The sequence below is a fragment of the Apium graveolens genome, chromosome 3 (assembly GCF_009905375.1).
Source record: "Apium graveolens cultivar Ventura chromosome 3, ASM990537v1, whole genome shotgun sequence".
Lineage (NCBI taxonomy): Eukaryota > Viridiplantae > Streptophyta > Magnoliopsida > Apiales > Apiaceae > Apium > Apium graveolens.
In genome coordinates this window covers 297,603,849-297,621,457 of record NC_133649.1, presented here as the reverse complement: position 1 = coordinate 297,621,457, position 17,609 = coordinate 297,603,849, and the positions used below count along the sequence as shown (strand labels likewise).

At 34.1% G+C, this 17,609-nt stretch overlaps 1 protein-coding gene across 3 annotated transcripts; it reads left to right on the top strand.

Annotated features, from left to right (window-relative positions):
• Positions 1-4,799: 4,799 nt before the first annotated feature.
• Positions 4,800-16,717, top strand: LOC141713736 (uncharacterized). 3 transcript variants are annotated; one of them, XM_074517300.1, is made up of 16 exons: positions 4,800-5,061; positions 5,154-5,285; positions 6,278-6,415; positions 6,548-6,598; positions 6,820-6,909; positions 6,992-7,138; positions 7,351-7,461; positions 8,754-8,819; positions 10,694-11,419; positions 11,826-11,996; positions 13,551-13,704; positions 13,890-14,035; positions 14,505-14,783; positions 14,879-15,013; positions 15,121-15,299; positions 16,426-16,717. In XM_074517300.1, exons 1-16 carry the CDS (start codon positions 4,969-4,971, stop codon positions 16,490-16,492), a joined length of 2,685 nt encoding a protein of 894 aa, XP_074373401.1. In that variant the 5' UTR covers positions 4,800-4,968; the 3' UTR covers positions 16,493-16,717. The 3 variants fall into 3 exon arrangements, with proteins under 3 accessions (XP_074373401.1, XP_074373400.1, XP_074373402.1); XM_074517299.1 differs by having other exon boundaries at positions 4,801-5,061; positions 13,539-13,704; XM_074517301.1 differs by lacking the exon at positions 8,754-8,819 and having other exon boundaries at positions 4,801-5,061; positions 13,539-13,704.
• The last annotated feature ends 892 nt before the right edge of the window (positions 16,718-17,609 follow it).

Sequence of the window (17,609 nt, the reverse complement as noted above, 5' to 3'; positions counted from 1 at the left end):
AAACCTCAATAAAAAATAACCTGTTTAATCAAAATTAAATGTCAGCGGAAGATATTTAGCACAAATGACCCCAAACTAATCCAAGATCTTTTAAGGTTACAGTTCTAGAAACAAGATATCCAATTTCCATAAATAAAATTTTCACTTTCTTTTAAAACTCTTTTCAATAATTCTCAACCTTAAAACCTAACCCGCTAGTATAACTTCGAAAAGAAGTATATTAGGCCCAAATACAACACACAATTATAATATAATATAACCAACTTTATACAATAAAACTTACACTAGTCTGCAAACCCTGGACTAACCACCTTTCAAAAGCTTCTTCTTTGCTTCCTCGAATTACGCAGCTAAACAGCGCAAGTTATTCCTCGCTGGAGGTTAAATTTGAAAACAAGCAAGTATGAGCGGAAGAAATGCTCAGCAAGATCATTATGACATATATAAGGTCTTTTGATATAAAACCGACATCTGCATTAGAGCAGAACATTTAAAATCATAATTGCTGAATCATAAAAATTTAGTTGAGGAATCCCATAATTTATTCCTTAATTGTATTCAAACCATTTTGATATTTTTTAGCGAAATGCTTCAGCAATACTTTGAATCTTGACGAGAATAAAACTCGTAAAGAAGTGTTTACGGAAATATCATAAACCACAATAATATGAAACAATAATTATGGATTAAATCACAAATTTTATTCAAAACTCAACTCTTGAATTAATATTTATTTTGCTATCATATCAAATTAGATATTAATACGAACTTTGATGCTCACAACCTACCTGCGCTAAAATAGGGAAGTCAACATCAATCATCTGCATTAATACCACCTTTGATATTTAACAACAAATTAAATATCAATATCAATCAACAACCGAATTAAAACTGTATTCCACCTTTCTTCAAAACCAAAACAGTTGATAAATCATTCCTTATAAGATTATCAAAAGCAATATAATAATTTCAATTGGAACCAATTATGCACTATGCTGTTCCTGATGATCAGTCATGAAACAACACCGGTATCCCACAGCCATACCGTAAATATAGGTACTACCCGTATCCCGAAGACATACGGCACCTATAGGGCGCCAGAAAAGGCATAACAAGTCTTGTAAGATATTACACTTCCGTATAATAGCTCACGCTGGACCGGTGCCTCGGCCTCTTACTCAACCAGTAACCATCCAATCTTAAAATATTTTATTGAAAAGGGGTCGTAATACTCGACACCCGAAATAATTTTATTCCCCCAATTCTTGGGTAGGAATATTCGCAACCAAATCACTTTTCTCAAAATCCCAGAACATTTATAAATCCGATAATTGGATAACTAAAAACACGTGCCTATTCTGAATATAGAATAGCAGATGAGCATTTGCATAAAAAGAATTATTTAATTCAGCGATATGTAAAACATTTATCGATTCTAAACTGAGAATAGAGAAAGCAATACTTGCATGATAAGATTCAAAATAAATATCACTTGAACAATAAGTGATGATAAGAATACTTGTAAAATATAATTCGAAATAAACGTCACTTGAACGATAAGTGAAGTCAGGGGTACTTTCCTTTGGGTTTTTAGCAGTTAGTCACACTCGCAAAACCGCATCTATTCTGACATTCTGCCTCAAAATATCACCGTCTTTATTTTCAACACTTTACTGATATGTTGCTCCTGCGATTGCTAGAAGCCAGATACCCAATACCATTCCATCTTATTCTTTATCCAACGTCTTGTCCCAATCAACTCGAGAGATCCGCATCTATAATTAAAATATACAACTTTAATCGTCTAATCGATAATCACTCGACGAACTACGCGTCAAAAGCCTATCGTCTACCCATACGATAGCCCACATATAATTAAAACAGACAAACACAGGACTCTTGATCCACATACACACATAATTCGCATAGCACATAAGCACATTACTCACGTATCACATAATTCATATCACATATGACTCAGTTCATCAAAAGGTTTGACTTGGTATGTTTAAAACTGAAATCGGGTCAAAAATATGATTTTTCGATCAAAATTGACTCAGAATAATATAAAAGTCAAACAGTCCTTCACTACAAAAGAAATTAGGTCTCAAAAGTACCTTTATTGAAATCAGAATATTTTTCTGAGTCAAGAGGCGTTCGTTTTGTATTAAACGGACGAACGGTTTATTTAATATAAATTTTTGAATATTTTTCGGAATTAAAACGGGTCTCCGAATCATTTAATAATTAAATAATAGGGCTCGAACATCCGAAAATAATTTTATAAGAATTATCGAGCCTGAAAAATAATTTAAAATAATATTTTAAAGCTCGAAATTATTTTTTGGAATTTTTAAATCAAAAATAAATAATTAAATAATCAATTAAAATTAATTAATAACTAATTAAATTAATTAATAAATTAATATTTGAATTAATTGACTAATTAAATAATTAATTATCAACTAAAATTAATTAACTAAATAATTTGGATTTATTTTTGAATTAAAATAAATTTTCAGAATTAAAATAATGAAATTTTGGAATTTAAAATAATTAAAAACAATTTCTGAAATTAATATAAAAAGAAAATACCACTTTTGAAAATAATAAAACTGTAATATGGTTTTTAAACATTTTAAAACATAAATCAGATTTTTAAGAATTTTTAAACTCCAGGGACTATTTTGTGAAAATAAGGAAAGAACGATGGCTAAAATGTAATTCGCCATCGTCTTCCTCACCTTCCTTCTACGGTGGCCGGCCGCGCACCAAACTTTCCGGCGAGCTGAACAACTGCCCAGAACTGGACCAAAACACAGGGAATTACAGACCCTGCCCCAGGAACTTATTTATGAAAACAAATCAGCCAAAAACATCACCAATCGTCCGGGAAACTTCCCCGAAGTTCCTGACGCTGGTGAACGCCGCCTTTCCGACGAGGACGTTCCCGGTACCGTCCGTTACTTCCATATATACCTTTCAGACCGATTTTCGATGATCTACAGGTCTGCAACCTCAATTTCATCTAATAACACTCCATTCAAAAACGCCTAATTTCTAATTGAAAATATTCTTGAATATAAACCCTAAATTTATAATCCGAGAATCAAAATCACTTTTCTACATGTTATTGAACTCCAAATTCAACATATAATATACCAAAATGACCAGGAAGAAATAATCTACATGATTCTAGCATCAAATCACATCAACAACATCAAGAACAAATTTTCATAATTTAATTCTTAAATAATTCGAATATAAATAAATAAATAAGAAAATTACCATGATTTCTGGGCAGAAACTGATGATTGATTCAGAAAGAAGATTTCGAGAGTTTCGTTTTGATATGCTGCACGCCTGAATCGGAGTTCGATAACGCCTTCATTTATACGATTGATTCTCAGGAACGTATCGATTTTCTAGGGTTTTCTCTGTATTTACGGTATTTTAACTTGTTGCAAATGAATAAAACGGAATAAATGAAATAAGAAATAGGCTATTTATATTTACGGAATATTGGATCGTTCTGGATCGTTAAATTAGTTGCTTAGCCGTTAAGTAACTACAATAACAATACAATTTAATACCAGAATTGGATAATTATCAAAACCGAGCTTTTTATAAAACACATATACGAAAATAATGTAAAAATATCCCGTCTCTCGAGAATACGGGTTTTGTTGATTACCGAAATGATTATTGTATCGAAAATATTGCGCCGGGCCACGCACGGGTTAAACCGTAATCCGGATTGAAAAAGTCAAAATACGAAAAATGTCCAGAATTACCAGATTAGGTTAGGAAGGAGTTTTCGGAAGAGTTTCGGGTTGTAAAAACGCAAAAGCAGTTGAAGTTGGACGATTCCTGACTTTATAAAATAATTTTGTAATTATTCAGAAAATAATTAATAAATACATAAATCATTATAAAATCACCTAACAGTCCAAAAATTACCAGAAAAATATCACAATTATCTATATTTTATTCTGGACATATAATAATTCAAATATTCAAATAATATCACATATAAACACCCAAACATCAATTTCAATTATCAGGTAATTCACCAAAATTCACATAAAAATCACATAAACAACTCCAAATAATTATAATAATAATATCTGAAAATATGGGATATTACAACCATGTTACATCGTGTAGCGTTTGGAAAACAGCCAAAAATGCTACACGATGTAGCGTTTGGTTTCTTCCATTTTTTAAAATTTTTTAAAGGTCAACACATTACTTCCAGTAACGTTATGGTATTTTTTTTATTTTCTTGTCTTATTTTGAGTTTTTTTGGTGTATTGTTTAGGAGTCCGGAAACACCATTTAATGTTATGTTTTTATATTTCTTTTATATTTAATACTTTTTAAATTTAAAAGTATAACATAATTTAACAATTTTTAACATTTTAGTTTTCATCAATCCCTTTTTGGGGATTAGAAATAATTTAAATATTTTTTTAATATTTTAGGATTGAATAATTTTTTATTTGGGTTTAATATTTTTTTAATAAAAAATATGTGTAAAACACTTGATAAATTGTGTTTTGGGGTCAAAATACTGCATGTAGTGTTTTATGTAGCGTTATATACATTAAAATAAAATAAAAAAACAGGAAAGAGGATTAGACGCTACATAAAATAGAGTTTTAGGTATTTTTACCTAAGGGATACACGATATACAGTTTTTCGAATTTAAAATTTTGGACATTTTTTTTCCAAAAATTACATTTTGGGCCATCTTTTGGGTAAAATGACTTGCGGCACACCCAATCAGTACCTACAAACAATCCCTTTTATCGGCCAGAAACAAAAAGATAAAAAAACCCCAAATTCAGTTTTGACATAACCTGACTGACTGAACTCTGAAGGACTGTATTCGAATTATATAAACATATAGAGGAGGTCTAGGCTAGGCTAGGGTTTTGGATGTTGTAATTTGATTGTTTGAGCACAATGGGAGCAAGCAGAAAATTGCAGGGAGAGATCGACAGAGTTCTTAAGAAGGTTCAAGAAGGCGTTGATGTTTTCGATAGCATTTGGAACAAGGTCAATTCCTTCATCTCCTCCATTTTAACACTGTGTGTGTTTGTTTGTTTGCTTCTTCACTGATATGTATATGTATGTTTGGGGGTGTCTAGGTGTACGATACTGACAATGCTAATCAGAAAGAGAAGTTCGAGGCGGACTTGAAGAAGGAAATTAAGAAACTCCAGAGGTATAGAGACCAGATCAAAACATGGATTCAATCCAGCGAAATTAAGGATAAGAAGGTCCTCTTTTGACTCTCCCCGCTTATTATCCCGCAATCTATTGCCTTATTGTAATCCTCTAATCATACTACATTTCTCAAGTATCTGAAAACGAATCCGAACTAAAGCTCTATTCCACACTTTATGTCTATTATGGAAGGAAAAAAATTACATATAACAGTAGAAAAGTTACACAATTCTAGTATTTGTCATAGTTGTATATGAAGCTTCCTTAATTTTAACTTACGAAATAGCTAGGACACGCTTGCCACACCAGAAACAGTGTTTCAAATGTGTAAAATAATATGTGTACAAAAATGTGTAAAATTATCGAGGAGAATCATAGCAACGAGTGTACTGAGCAAAATTCATATCATCGTCCTAGGAACATATGACGTTACCTGTCTACTTGTCTGTAAAAGTTTCACTCCTATAGCTATAATGAAACCAAAAAGCAGCTTTAACTAGACAAAATTAAAGATCAAATGAATGAAGTCAATTAAATCATCAATGTTGTAGTGTTATTTGCGTAATGATGAGAAGAGCCCGTTCATTGACTTAAATTAAGCAGTCTTTTCAGGGTATTAGGTTAAGTCAATCAATTTATCAACCTTGCTCCTGTTTGGTTATCCTCCTAAACTGCAACTCTAATAAATCTTGAACATTGAATGCATATGATTTGCTTAAAAATAAATTATAATTATAAATTGGTGATTAGATAATAAATTGACTACAAAATGTTTAAGCAGAAGATTTGTTGTCAAATGATCCTTAACTTCTATGTTTTAAGGGTATTATAAATGAAGATGAATCTATTTCTCGTGGTAACTTTTCTGTGTCTTATATGCATCATTTTCACGTTATATATACATATATGTTGTAGTTAATATCTCATTATTTGTTTCAACGAATATAACATACCTTCGTCTTACTAAGCTCCTTTTAAAGTAATTTAATGTCTACATAATTTTCAAGTTTTGTAATAACTTTGTTGTTCTCACGTGCCGACATAGGTTAGTGCCTCCTATGAGCAGGCTCTGATGGATTCTCGAAAGCTTATTGAGCGTGAAATGGAACGATTTAAGATTTGCGAGAAGGAAACAAAAACAAAAGCGTTCTCTAAAGAGGGTCTCGGTCAACAACCTAAAACAGTTGGCACTCTACTTGAACTCTTCTGTCAATCTCTCTATTTTACTTTAGTTTGGTTAAGACATCACAAGTATGTTGGTTTGTTTTGGTCTCTGCACTAACTTGATTCGATTATGATTGCTATCTTCTGTTAGGATCCAAAAGAGAAAGCTAAATCAGAAACAAGGGATTGGTTAAACAATGTGGTACAGTACCATTTTACTTGACAAATTTCTTCATTATAACTAAAAAACATATGCGCACACACACAGACACCGTTTCTTGATTAAATAGAAATTACAGAACAAAGTTTGTATATCACTAGTCTAGTAGTATGATGGAGGTTACACAAGTTTTTAATGTACTCACCTTTAAAATCAAGTAAAACGAAGAAATCATATAATTTATGTTAAGTCATTATGAGTAGGTGTCAGAGATGGAATCTCAAATTGATAGCTTCGAGGCTGAGATGGAGGGGCTGACCGTCAAGAAAGGGAAAACCAGGCCACCTAGATTGGTAACATATAGATGTGCCTTTGTAGTTTATCAAAATTTTCTTTGTTATGTTCGTTAGTTGTAATGGGTGATATTCACTTCAGACGCATTTGGAAGCTTCTATAACTCGACACAAGGCTCATATAATGAAGTTAGAATTGATCTTGAGACTCTTGGATAATGACGAGTTGAGTCCTGAGCAGGTCAACGACGTCAAGGATTTCTTAGATGACTACGTGGAACGGAACCAGGTCTACCTAATTCAGCTTTTTTGGTTGTTTTGCTTTATGTTATATTTCAAATACTAGCCTATATAACTTTTCTCCCTATAGGTATTTTTAATGTTTAGGATTTTGGAATCTCATACTAAGCTTCACTCATTCTTTGGAGGACAACTGTCAAATTCTTTTATAAGCACTAAAAATCTTAAATGCTAATTATTTTCTTTTGCACGTAATTGTAGGAGGACTTTGAAGAGTTCAGCGATGTGGATGAATTGTACAGTTCGTTACCGTTAGAAAAGGTGGAGGCTCTTGAAGATCTGGTGATTATAGGTCCTCCTGGCCTTTTGAAGGTGAACTATCTGAGCTGTGACACATCTTTTGCTTGAGCATTGTTTTTATCCTGTGGACTTCGGAATAGTTTTAATATTCTTTTAATAGTGTGCCCTATATTGTTATGAAACTGAAATACATAAGATTGGGCATGCTGCTACTAAGCTGTTCAGCAAAAACGATAACCAGAACTGATGTCATAATTTTCCAGAAACTGGTAGAAGCTCTTTGTTATTTTACTATGGGAACAGATCATTAAGTTAGATTTTATCGACTTAACTTTTTATAACAACTTAGAATTACTGTCATCTATCTTTATTTCTGACCCCATCAGTTGGTGAGTAATCATTAAGCTGATGAGGTATTGCCTTATGCTTGCACTATATGTGTGCTTATATATGGGTTTCATGTGCAAACTTAGGTGGTCATTGTTAGATCTTGTTGGTTTATGAGACTTGAGCCTTCTTCCTTTGATGCTTATGTCTGTGTTTGCTTTTAATACAATATTGATAATATATTGCAATGTAACAGAAGATCCATAGACATAGTTATACAATTATGGACATTTTGTGTAATGTCGAATGTCAATACAACAGTTTTACCAACCAATAAGTTTGAACAAAGAATTCTAACAGCTCATGTGTTCCTCCCTGTAAAGAGGTTTTTCATTAGCAAAGAGAATGGAGAGCAGCTTATGCGTTATAGTGGGCCTTATAAATAGCCTTCTAGGTGCTCTCGCCTTGTAGCAACGTGGTTTTGCTCTGTAGTACAGTGTACACTAGTGCTTCCCTTTTAGGATTTTCATTGCAAATGGTTTTCAATTGTAATGCGCTGTGATACACAGAAGCTTCCTTGTTAGAATTATTGTTGCAAATGGTTTTCAATTTTATCACAATTAAGTTTCTTTGTTCACTTAGATACACAGTGCATAAACACAAATAAGCCCCAGCGTACTATTAACGAGCATTTAGACACTAACTATGTCTACTTAAGAAGAACTTATAATTATTAAAGGAGATGGCATGGTAATTACCATTAGTGCTGTGATTGATCTCCATTATGCCGTCAGCATAACGCCAATGTGTCTCAGTCAGTTTGAGTTATCGGTGATAGTTCTGTTTGTAAGAGTAACTTAAATCTAAAAGTAATTAGCTGACACAAACTCAAAAGCTGAACTTTCTTGATTCATTATGCCACATGGAAGCCTGTTTACTATTCATGTCTCTTTGTAATCGCACAAAGAGACATTGAATGTGCTCTTTTATGTTTAGATGCTTTTGTAAGAGAGTAGTCCTTTTTTCTGTTTCCGCAGGGTGGTGCAACCGGTGCCATTTTAAGTTTGAAAACCTCTTTGACGACTTCTTCAGCTCAATCACCGGTATGTTATTTCTCAGTATCTGGACTAGATGGTATAACTTGGAGGTGATTGTTTCAGTTAAGAAGCTTGTTGGAGATATTTTTAGTTAGACTTCGTGCATCCTTTTGATTCACAGATCATTTAGTAACCAGGGATAATCATGCCAAACTGAAGGCATCATCAGTTACACAGTTATTCCGGGGTCATATGTCTTAAAATTTTGTTGAGTTGTAGATTTACTGCTGGGATTGCCACAAAAGGGCATACAAGTACAAATTAATATGGAACATATTTAGGGATGGCAATCGGGTCGGTCGAAACGGGTTTAGCAAAAACCAAACCCGAACCCGATTATTTTTGCCAAACCCGAACCCGAACCCGGAAAAACCCGAACCAGATGGGTTCGGGTTCGGATTCGGGTTTGTAGATCACTATCAAATTGCACCTTAATTTGCACAAACTCTAGTGAAAAATTACTAGGATCTGGTTTGAGCAAATTGCTCATAAATATGACGATATTGAAATTTTTGGGATTGAATTAAAGATTTTGAGAAGACAATGGATAATATATCTCTATAAATAAAATTGTTGGTGAAATAATGCAACAATCTTGACCTTTAGTATACTTGTAGTGAAAATGCTGCTAAAAACATATTTAAACAACTATAATGCAATAGTTTGTAAAAAGTATAAATTTTTAGTACTAATATTAGTAATGTATTATATTATATATTATATTATTACTTATAAAATATAAAATATTATTTATATATTAACACCGGTTTCGGATCGGGTTCGGGTCGGAACGGAACGAGGTTCGGGTTTTCGGGTCGGGTTCGAAACGGTATGCTTTAAAACCAAACCCGACCCGAAAATGGTTCGGGTTTAAAAATCAAATCCGAACCTGAATCCAAACCCGAAATATTCGGGTTCGGTAAAACCCGATCGGATTGGTACGGATCGGGTATCCATCGGTTCGGTACAAATTGTCATCCCTAAACATATTGCTTATCTCTAAATTTTTTAATACGTTGTTCCATCTGGTTTGAACCATTTTTGATATATAATAATATATAACTGGTTTTTGCTGTCTTTATATTTTTTGTGACTGGAAATGGTTTCGGATTTCATATCCCAGACCCCAGGTTAACAATATTTTTGGAATTTGATACCTGTTAATTACATTTCGTGATTGTTTTTTTTTCTGTTTTCCGTTGGAATCCTGTCATAATTCATAAATGGCTGATTTTCTTTTGCTCACTAACTTCTGACAAAGTCAACATAACCTTAACAAAGCACCTATGCTATAAATAAGCTCATTTCTGGCACTGCCTTTGCCACTTTTACATTCTTTGTCTGTTTTTCTGATCACTGTTTATATTATCATTCATATCTCATATTTGACCATGGAGGCAAGACATAAATTCTTTTAATATCTTGCACGGTGTTCTACTTTAGTTATTGTAAAGGAGGATACATACAATAGAACAAGCTCTCATATGCTAAAAGTATCCATTTGATTAGGGAGCCTTAAAGTGTTGTTTGTTCAGGGTTGCTTTTAATAAAGGAAACAACGCCGTCCTTAATTTCAAGAGGCTTGGTATGTGATGACTAACTTTTCCGTGGCAGGAGAAATATTGTCTAGTTTTAAATATTTTGTGTTTTATAAAATAGTTAGCAGGTTCCTATGGGTCACAAGTTTTAACTAATAGATAATGCCGTGCATTATAAAATCTTCTTAATACACTCACAATCACAGTAAATTGTTTTATATGTTGCCTTCTACTAGTTATATTTAATTTCAGAGTTTCGTGAATCACCTTTTTATCTGGGCTGGTCTTTTCACGCATCTTAATAGTGCAGTGATAATGTCTGTTTGGTGTATTCTTTGCCAGGCTGTGGTGACTTCTACGAACCAGCAGGGTTCTTCAGTTCAAGAGCAAGTTCAGGAGACAGCTTCTCAAGACAATACAGATATTGTTCCAAAAACTCCATCTTCTAAAAATAGTACCGCTGGTGCTTCTGCTCCAGCAACACCAACAGGTAGCCATGTAACTGGGACTCTAAATACTACGTCTCATGTTTTACCTGGGGCATCTACTGCTTCAACAATACTTTTAGGCCCCAGTCCTACTCGGGGGGTGTTAGAAAGTGTTGCAGCTGTTGTTTCTTCAGCTCCAGTAAGTTTATCTATCCCGACAAAGGAAGAAGAGGTTTCCGGTTCTCCTGGTCGTAAATCCCCTGCTCTATCTGAAACTGGTCCAAGGGGTGTTGATAGAGGTAACCTGGCTAGTGCATTATCAGGTAGTAATGCTTTTAGTTCAGTTGGTACAGTTCCCAGCAATGGAGCCTTTGGTGTATTAGCTCCTTCTGCCTCTGAAATTACAAAGAGAGGTATATTAGGTACTGATGAAAAATTTACCAGTACTGGGATAGCGCAGCCTCAGGTATCCCCGTTGAGTAATAGAATGATGGTGCCGCAAGCTGCCAAAGCTAATGACATGATGGACAGTGGGAATGTTGGAGAGACTGCAGGCATGTCTGGCAGGGTCTTCTCTCCTTCTGTAGTTCCAGGGATGCAGTGGAGGCCTGGAAGTTCCTTCCAAAATCAAAACGAATCAGTATGTCATTCAAATTTTGGGCTTTTTAGCACGTCGTTTTATAACTGCTTTTAGCATCAGTCCGCGACATGTATTAATAATAAGAAAAATCTGTTCGTTTTTGAACTTTTTGGCCTTTTAAAGCCCCATTTTTTTGGTTTTGCTTTATCTTACTACTAAAAGGCATTAAAAAAAAAGAATTGTACCCAAAAAGTTGCCAGAAATATTTATTTACTTATAAGGGGTTATATTAATAGTCAAGCTTGTTTTCATATTTGGGAGACTGATCACAGTTGGATCAAGGTGAATTCTTTTGTCTCCAGCCAATTTACACTGCCTGCATTGACTACACAAGTATAGGCTTCTTGTTAGAATCAGTTCTTGAAGTATGTTATTCACTGTTGTGGACCATTTGCTTGCATTTTAGGGGCAGTTTCGTGGAAGAACTGAAATTGCACCAGATCAGAGGGAGAAGTTTTTACAGCGTTTCCAACAGGTACAACAGCAAAGTCAAAGTACCATGCTTGGCATGCCTCCCCTTTCTGGTGTAAATCACAAGCAGTTCTCATCACAGCAACATAATCCACTCATGCAGCAGGTAATTATATAAATAACATTAAAATATCTGTGGCTATTAATCTGTTATCCAGGTTTCGTTTTGTAATTTACGTAGTTTCCAAACTGTGAATTGTATTTTCCATGGGTATCCAATTTTTTTTTAGCAAAATGGTTATACTCTTCTCATATGGGTATCCACATTAGTAGGCAATATAAACCATACTAGCATAATTTTGATGTCAACTTGTTCCAGTATTTGTAAAAATTATTATGTAAGTATGAAAGCTAAGGAAAAGGGAGATCTAGTTTATAATTGCAATATGGAGTTAGATTAGAGGATATTTGACTTTATTAAATATAGACGAGTGACATGGAATAAATAGCGGAGGTAAATTTATAAAAAAGAACCTGGAAACTTTTTATCAGTTCCAGTGTAGAACAAGTTAGCATCTCCTTTACTATCCAAGATAAAATAAGGTTAGCACCTCCTTTGACTGGGACTAGAGTTTAATGTGTTGAGCTTTTATCAGTCTCTTTGTTACTACTGTATTATCTCTTTATGTTAGTGACCTGGAATGTGGATATTTTAATGTTTAATATAGTGAGCATCTCAATGCATCATATATTCACATGGCGCGCATTGCAGTTCAACTTTAAACTTTCATTATTTTCTTTTTTAATAAAATAAGGAGACATTTATTGATTAAATTTCTGTGAATGTTAACTTCATTCTCTCAAGTCTGTTTCGGAAGTCATTCTAATTTACACGGTGAGCCTTGCAGTTGGAAACTTCATAGATTATTTAAAATTCATGATGAAATTAAGCAGCCGTTTATTCATTTTATTTCTGTGAGTGTGAATTTAATTCGCTTTTATGTTTAACAATATTATCATCTTTGAATGTCTCAATTCTGTTTTGGAAGTCATTTTGGTATGTCACAATATTTCAATATAAACTATAATACAGACACCCTTTCTCCTGTGAATCTAGTTCGTTATACTCGCCCTGCATGCTTCAAATTCTTATGCAATCTGTGACTGGACTTCAGTTCTTTACAATACGTATTAAATTTTAAAAAAGGAACTTTGTGAAGCTGCATTAATATAAACCTCATTGATTAATTCTTTTTTTGGGGGGGGGGGTTACAAAGAGGCGCCACTTAATAAAAAAGATCTCGCTATAAGATGTTGCCTAATGTAATTTAACTTCTAGTGTAATGTAACTTTAAAAAAATGCAATGTTACATGGACTAGGCCTTGTAGGGTGCAGGGAGAATGGAAATGCCACGCAGCGTCCCTCATCTTCTTATAGAGCATATTGGACTAAAGTCATATGGGTATGGAATCACCAGATTGGGTTTTAATCTGCTATGTTGAAAACAAATCAATCCCGACTTTAGGTTCCTTGTGTAAAAAAGAATTAGAAAAAAGAAGCAGCCCCAAATAAGAACTCCTTGTGCCGAAAACCTCAAAGCTCTTAATGCTTCTTTTACATTCTCTGGTGTTTTGTGGTATTTACTGTTTCACTTTACTGCTGTAGTAATTCTATCATTTAACTCCAAAATCCAAATTATATTCTCAGTTCAATTCTCAGAGCGCAGCTACCTCTCCTCTAGTTGGGTTAGGTGTTGGAGTTCAAGCACCTGGTCAACACGCGGTCACATCTGCCTCCTTGCAACCCCAGTCAAATCTGATTCAGCAACAGTCCAGTCAGCATGCAACAATGTCAACTACCCATAAAGATCCAGGTTTCTTAATTTAATTATGTAGTCTTCGAAACATTCTTTCTTTTCTTCTCTATTGCCAATGACCTTCCCTTTCTAAATAAGGGTAATACTTAACTAGAGTGCAGTTCTCTTTAAGTACAAGCCCTTTCAGAATTTATTGAGAAATTCAGAGATATTAGAATTTCTATGTTTTGTTGCTGATGCAGAAATAGGCCATGCAAAAGTTGAAGAGTTGCAGCACCAGCAGAGTTTGTCTGATGACTTAGCTGCCGAAACTGTCACCAGTACAGGCGTTGTCAAGAATAATATGAATGAGGATGAATCAAAAACTTCATATATTTCAGAAATACCAGTATGTTTGGTTTAATATCTGTATATTTTTGTATAGCTTTGCATGATGAATATGGATTTCAGATGTTTGGGAAAATTTTGGAAAGCATGGGAACATCGTAAATTTTTACTTCTGCTTTGTCCCCATTAGTAAGCAAATTTTGAATAGTGTGCGAGTATGTTTTCTTGAAGGAATATTAGATACATGTAAGATAAAATCCAAGTAAGCAAACATGTGAATGAAATATTTGTTAACATCCGTTGGCATGTGGTCAGTGTGATCTTGAGTTACAGCAGCTCTAGCTTTTCATTAGCTGCTTTTTCCAAGAGTCCTCTTACTGAGTTGCCAATTCAGAATCTTTAGAGGATCTTACCACCTGTTCAAAGCATAGCATACTGCATACATGATACTGTTGGTTTTCCTTTTACAATGGATATCAAGCCACTGCTTAGGTGACTAATTGCGAACTCTTATGTCATCATTACTGTAGGCTGGAGTAAGTGGATCCTTAACAGGGAGTGGACAAATAGGCAGGGACATTGATCTGTCTCCTGGGCAATCTCTACAATCCAATCAGTCGTCTGGCAGCCTTGGTGTTATTGGGCGGAGAAGTGTTTCTGACCTTGGTGCCATAGGTGAAAACCTTGGTGGACAGCCTGTGAATTCTGCAGGAATGCATGATCAATTATACAACCTGCAGATGCTTGAATCTGCATATTACAAACTCCCTCAGCAAAAAGATTCTGAACGTGCTAAGAGTTACATCCCTGTATGATATGATAAATACTGTATCCCCTTTTTTATACATAATTTATGTATTTGATGTGAATTTACTGTGTGTATGTATTCATTTGGAATTTACAGAGGCACCCTACCGTTACTCCCTCCAGCTATCCTCAAGTACAGGCCCCTATTGTTAACAGTCCTTCCTTTTGGGAACGACTTGGAGCTGATAATTACGGCACTGATACCCTTTTTTTTGCCTTTTACTATCAACAGGTAGTTTAGAATCTATGTTGTCGATTTTATCCAGTCAAGTGATTATCAATACATCGGTTAGATATCTGTGATGTATCCGTTTTCAAATAAACCTTTATTTTGTACAGAATACTTATCAGCAGTATCTAGCTGCAAAAGAGTTGAAGAAGCAATCATGGAGATTCCATAAAAAATACAACACGTGGTTTCAACGTCATGAGGAGCCAAAAGTGGCCACTGATGATTATGAGCAGGGGACATATGTGTACTTCGATTTCCATATTAGTGATGAGTCGCAACATGGATGGTTTGTCCACTCAACTCCTTTCTTATTTGTTCTAGTTATGTACATGTATTTGCAGCTTTTTGGTGTTGGTCTTTGCTGTTGATGGATATACCAAAGATGATTTTTAGTTTTTAAAACCGATTTGTTATTGATTATAAATTGGGAATTTATGGAAACCGAGTACATGGATATCTGTTGAGTAAAGTGCCTAGGCCAAATTATGGTAGACCTTGAGAAAACAGATAGAAAGATGTTCACATAATTGTTTAGACAGAGAAAGATGTGCACACACTGTTATTGGTTTTTGAGAAACTCTTAGAAACTTCATCCAACTTGTGTTCTTAATAACTTATAAGATTGGGATCCTGCTTCAAAAAGCCGTAGGTCTTCATGTTAAAAACCTCTTTTATACCGAGTATAGGTAATCAGACCCTACTTTCTAGTTTCAAGTGGAGATATATGGAGTTGGTTGGACAGTCCTCTAATGATATGACATCTCACTCACCTGTTCCTTAGCGCCTGTTGATTTGATGTCATGTACTCTGAATATGGTGTTAATAATCTTAATTCTAAATACATGTGTGCATACCAGAAAAATATGATCTTTTGCGTCCCCTCAACTTCACACTCCTCATATGTCTATATGTTGCTTAGGTGAAGAAAGTTTTTTGTTATGACCAGGCATATTTTTGTTACATATTTATTAGTCACTGTTCAAATTATTGTTAGCACATGCAAGTTCTTTTGTGTGATACAGTCATGGGTCTCATGGCCAAGTATGTCCCTGTTTGGCTTTTAAAATAATTTGATATCTCAAGACCATATAACCCATATGCATCCTACATTAATTGTTTGACATCTAGTATCGGGCTTATCCAATAATTTGTATATGGAATTTAGTCAGACTACTTTCGGGTTCATCCAAGAATTTGCATATAGAATTTAGTCATAGACTACTCGTCACTATAAACAATGAATTGCGATCCTTATTATTTGAATGTTTTACTAATTCATCTGCTTTAAGTTGGAACTTAATAATGGGTTTCGGTGAGTGAGTACTTAATACTTAATGCTCTCAAGTACTATTTGTTTAATAGTTTTGATCTATTTATCTCTAATTGTGATGTATGGTATTAATTTTGTTCAGGTGCCAAAGAATCAAGACTGAGTTCAGATTTGAGTATAACTATCTTGAAGATGAACTTATCATGTGAAGTTCATAGTTCCTAGACATTGAGGGGTAGGAGATGAAACTTTAGTTTACCATGCCTAGTTTTCTTTCTTCTCCATCAACACTTTTCATTCTAATTGGTCAGCACAGCTAACTCTTGAGGGAATTTGTGTAAGTTTACAAATGACTGAATGAATAAAGCCAGTTTTTGGATGCTAACTATCTTCAAATATCTGTCTATAAAGGGAGAAAACCTTTCAAAAGTAAATTCATTTGAATGTGTATTGTTTTACTTTTGATAAGTTTATGCAGTAGACAGTGAAGTTATGTTCTTGTAGGTGGGAGTAATTTAAATTTAATTTACTATCACAATATAACAAACGGAGGAGTTGTATCTTTTAATCAGTAAAACAGAATAATAGTATGCATGGTGGGTTTTATGAGTAGGATTATGAACATAGTTAGAACATGTATAGGAGTTCCCAAGAAAGGATGATGGTTCAGAGCAGTACTTAGAGTTAGAATGGTATCTCGGAGGAGTACTGAATTAGAATTGCAATTGAAAAGTGTGAGCTCGGAGCAAGTCCAATACAAGTAAAACACGTGAAGGAGTGGGCAAGGCCAAGGCGTGAAAGAATGAAAAAGCTGGCCGCCTAGTTTCCAGATTAATTTAGTAGTCCGAGTAATGTTAGTTTCAGAAAAGTCGGTCATCTCATCTGGGATATAAATATGCACACATCTCAAAACAGTCGACTGCCACATGAATCTGTCTGTTTCCCCCTTCTCAATATCTGTTTAAAGCAAATTCAACGCAATGCTACTGGGGATAAATTGTGTGAATGTCATCATTTAAATCTATACTATTAATTGAAATAAATTATAGTTATAAAATTTAATATTTAAGGGGGACCCATACACAATGATAATATAATATTTCCTCTATTTTTTAATATATGATGTTTGACTTTCTGGTACATATGTTTAGAAGGTTTGACCGTATAACTAAAATAATTTTTTAAAATTTTTTTTTTATAAATAAAAAATTTGATCTCATATTTCTTATTAAAAAAAATTTCTTAAAAATAATAATTTTGTCAACCCTACGTTTGTCAAATGTCATACATGGTAATTAATTGATCTTCTCGAAAAATATGTTAACC

Bases quoted from the DNA above. Each gene is read 5' to 3' on its own strand.
- LOC141713736 (XM_074517299.1), top strand. From the start codon at position 4,969: ATGGGAGCAAGCAGAAAATTGCAGGGAGAGATCGACAGAGTTCTTAAG. The intron at 5,062-5,153 runs GTCAATTCCTTC...GGGGGTGTCTAG, and splicing joins TCGATAGCATTTGGAACAAG to GTGTACGATACTGACAATGC. The intron at 11,420-11,825 runs GTATGTCATTCA...CTTGCATTTTAG, and splicing joins TCCAAAATCAAAACGAATCA to GGGCAGTTTCGTGGAAGAAC.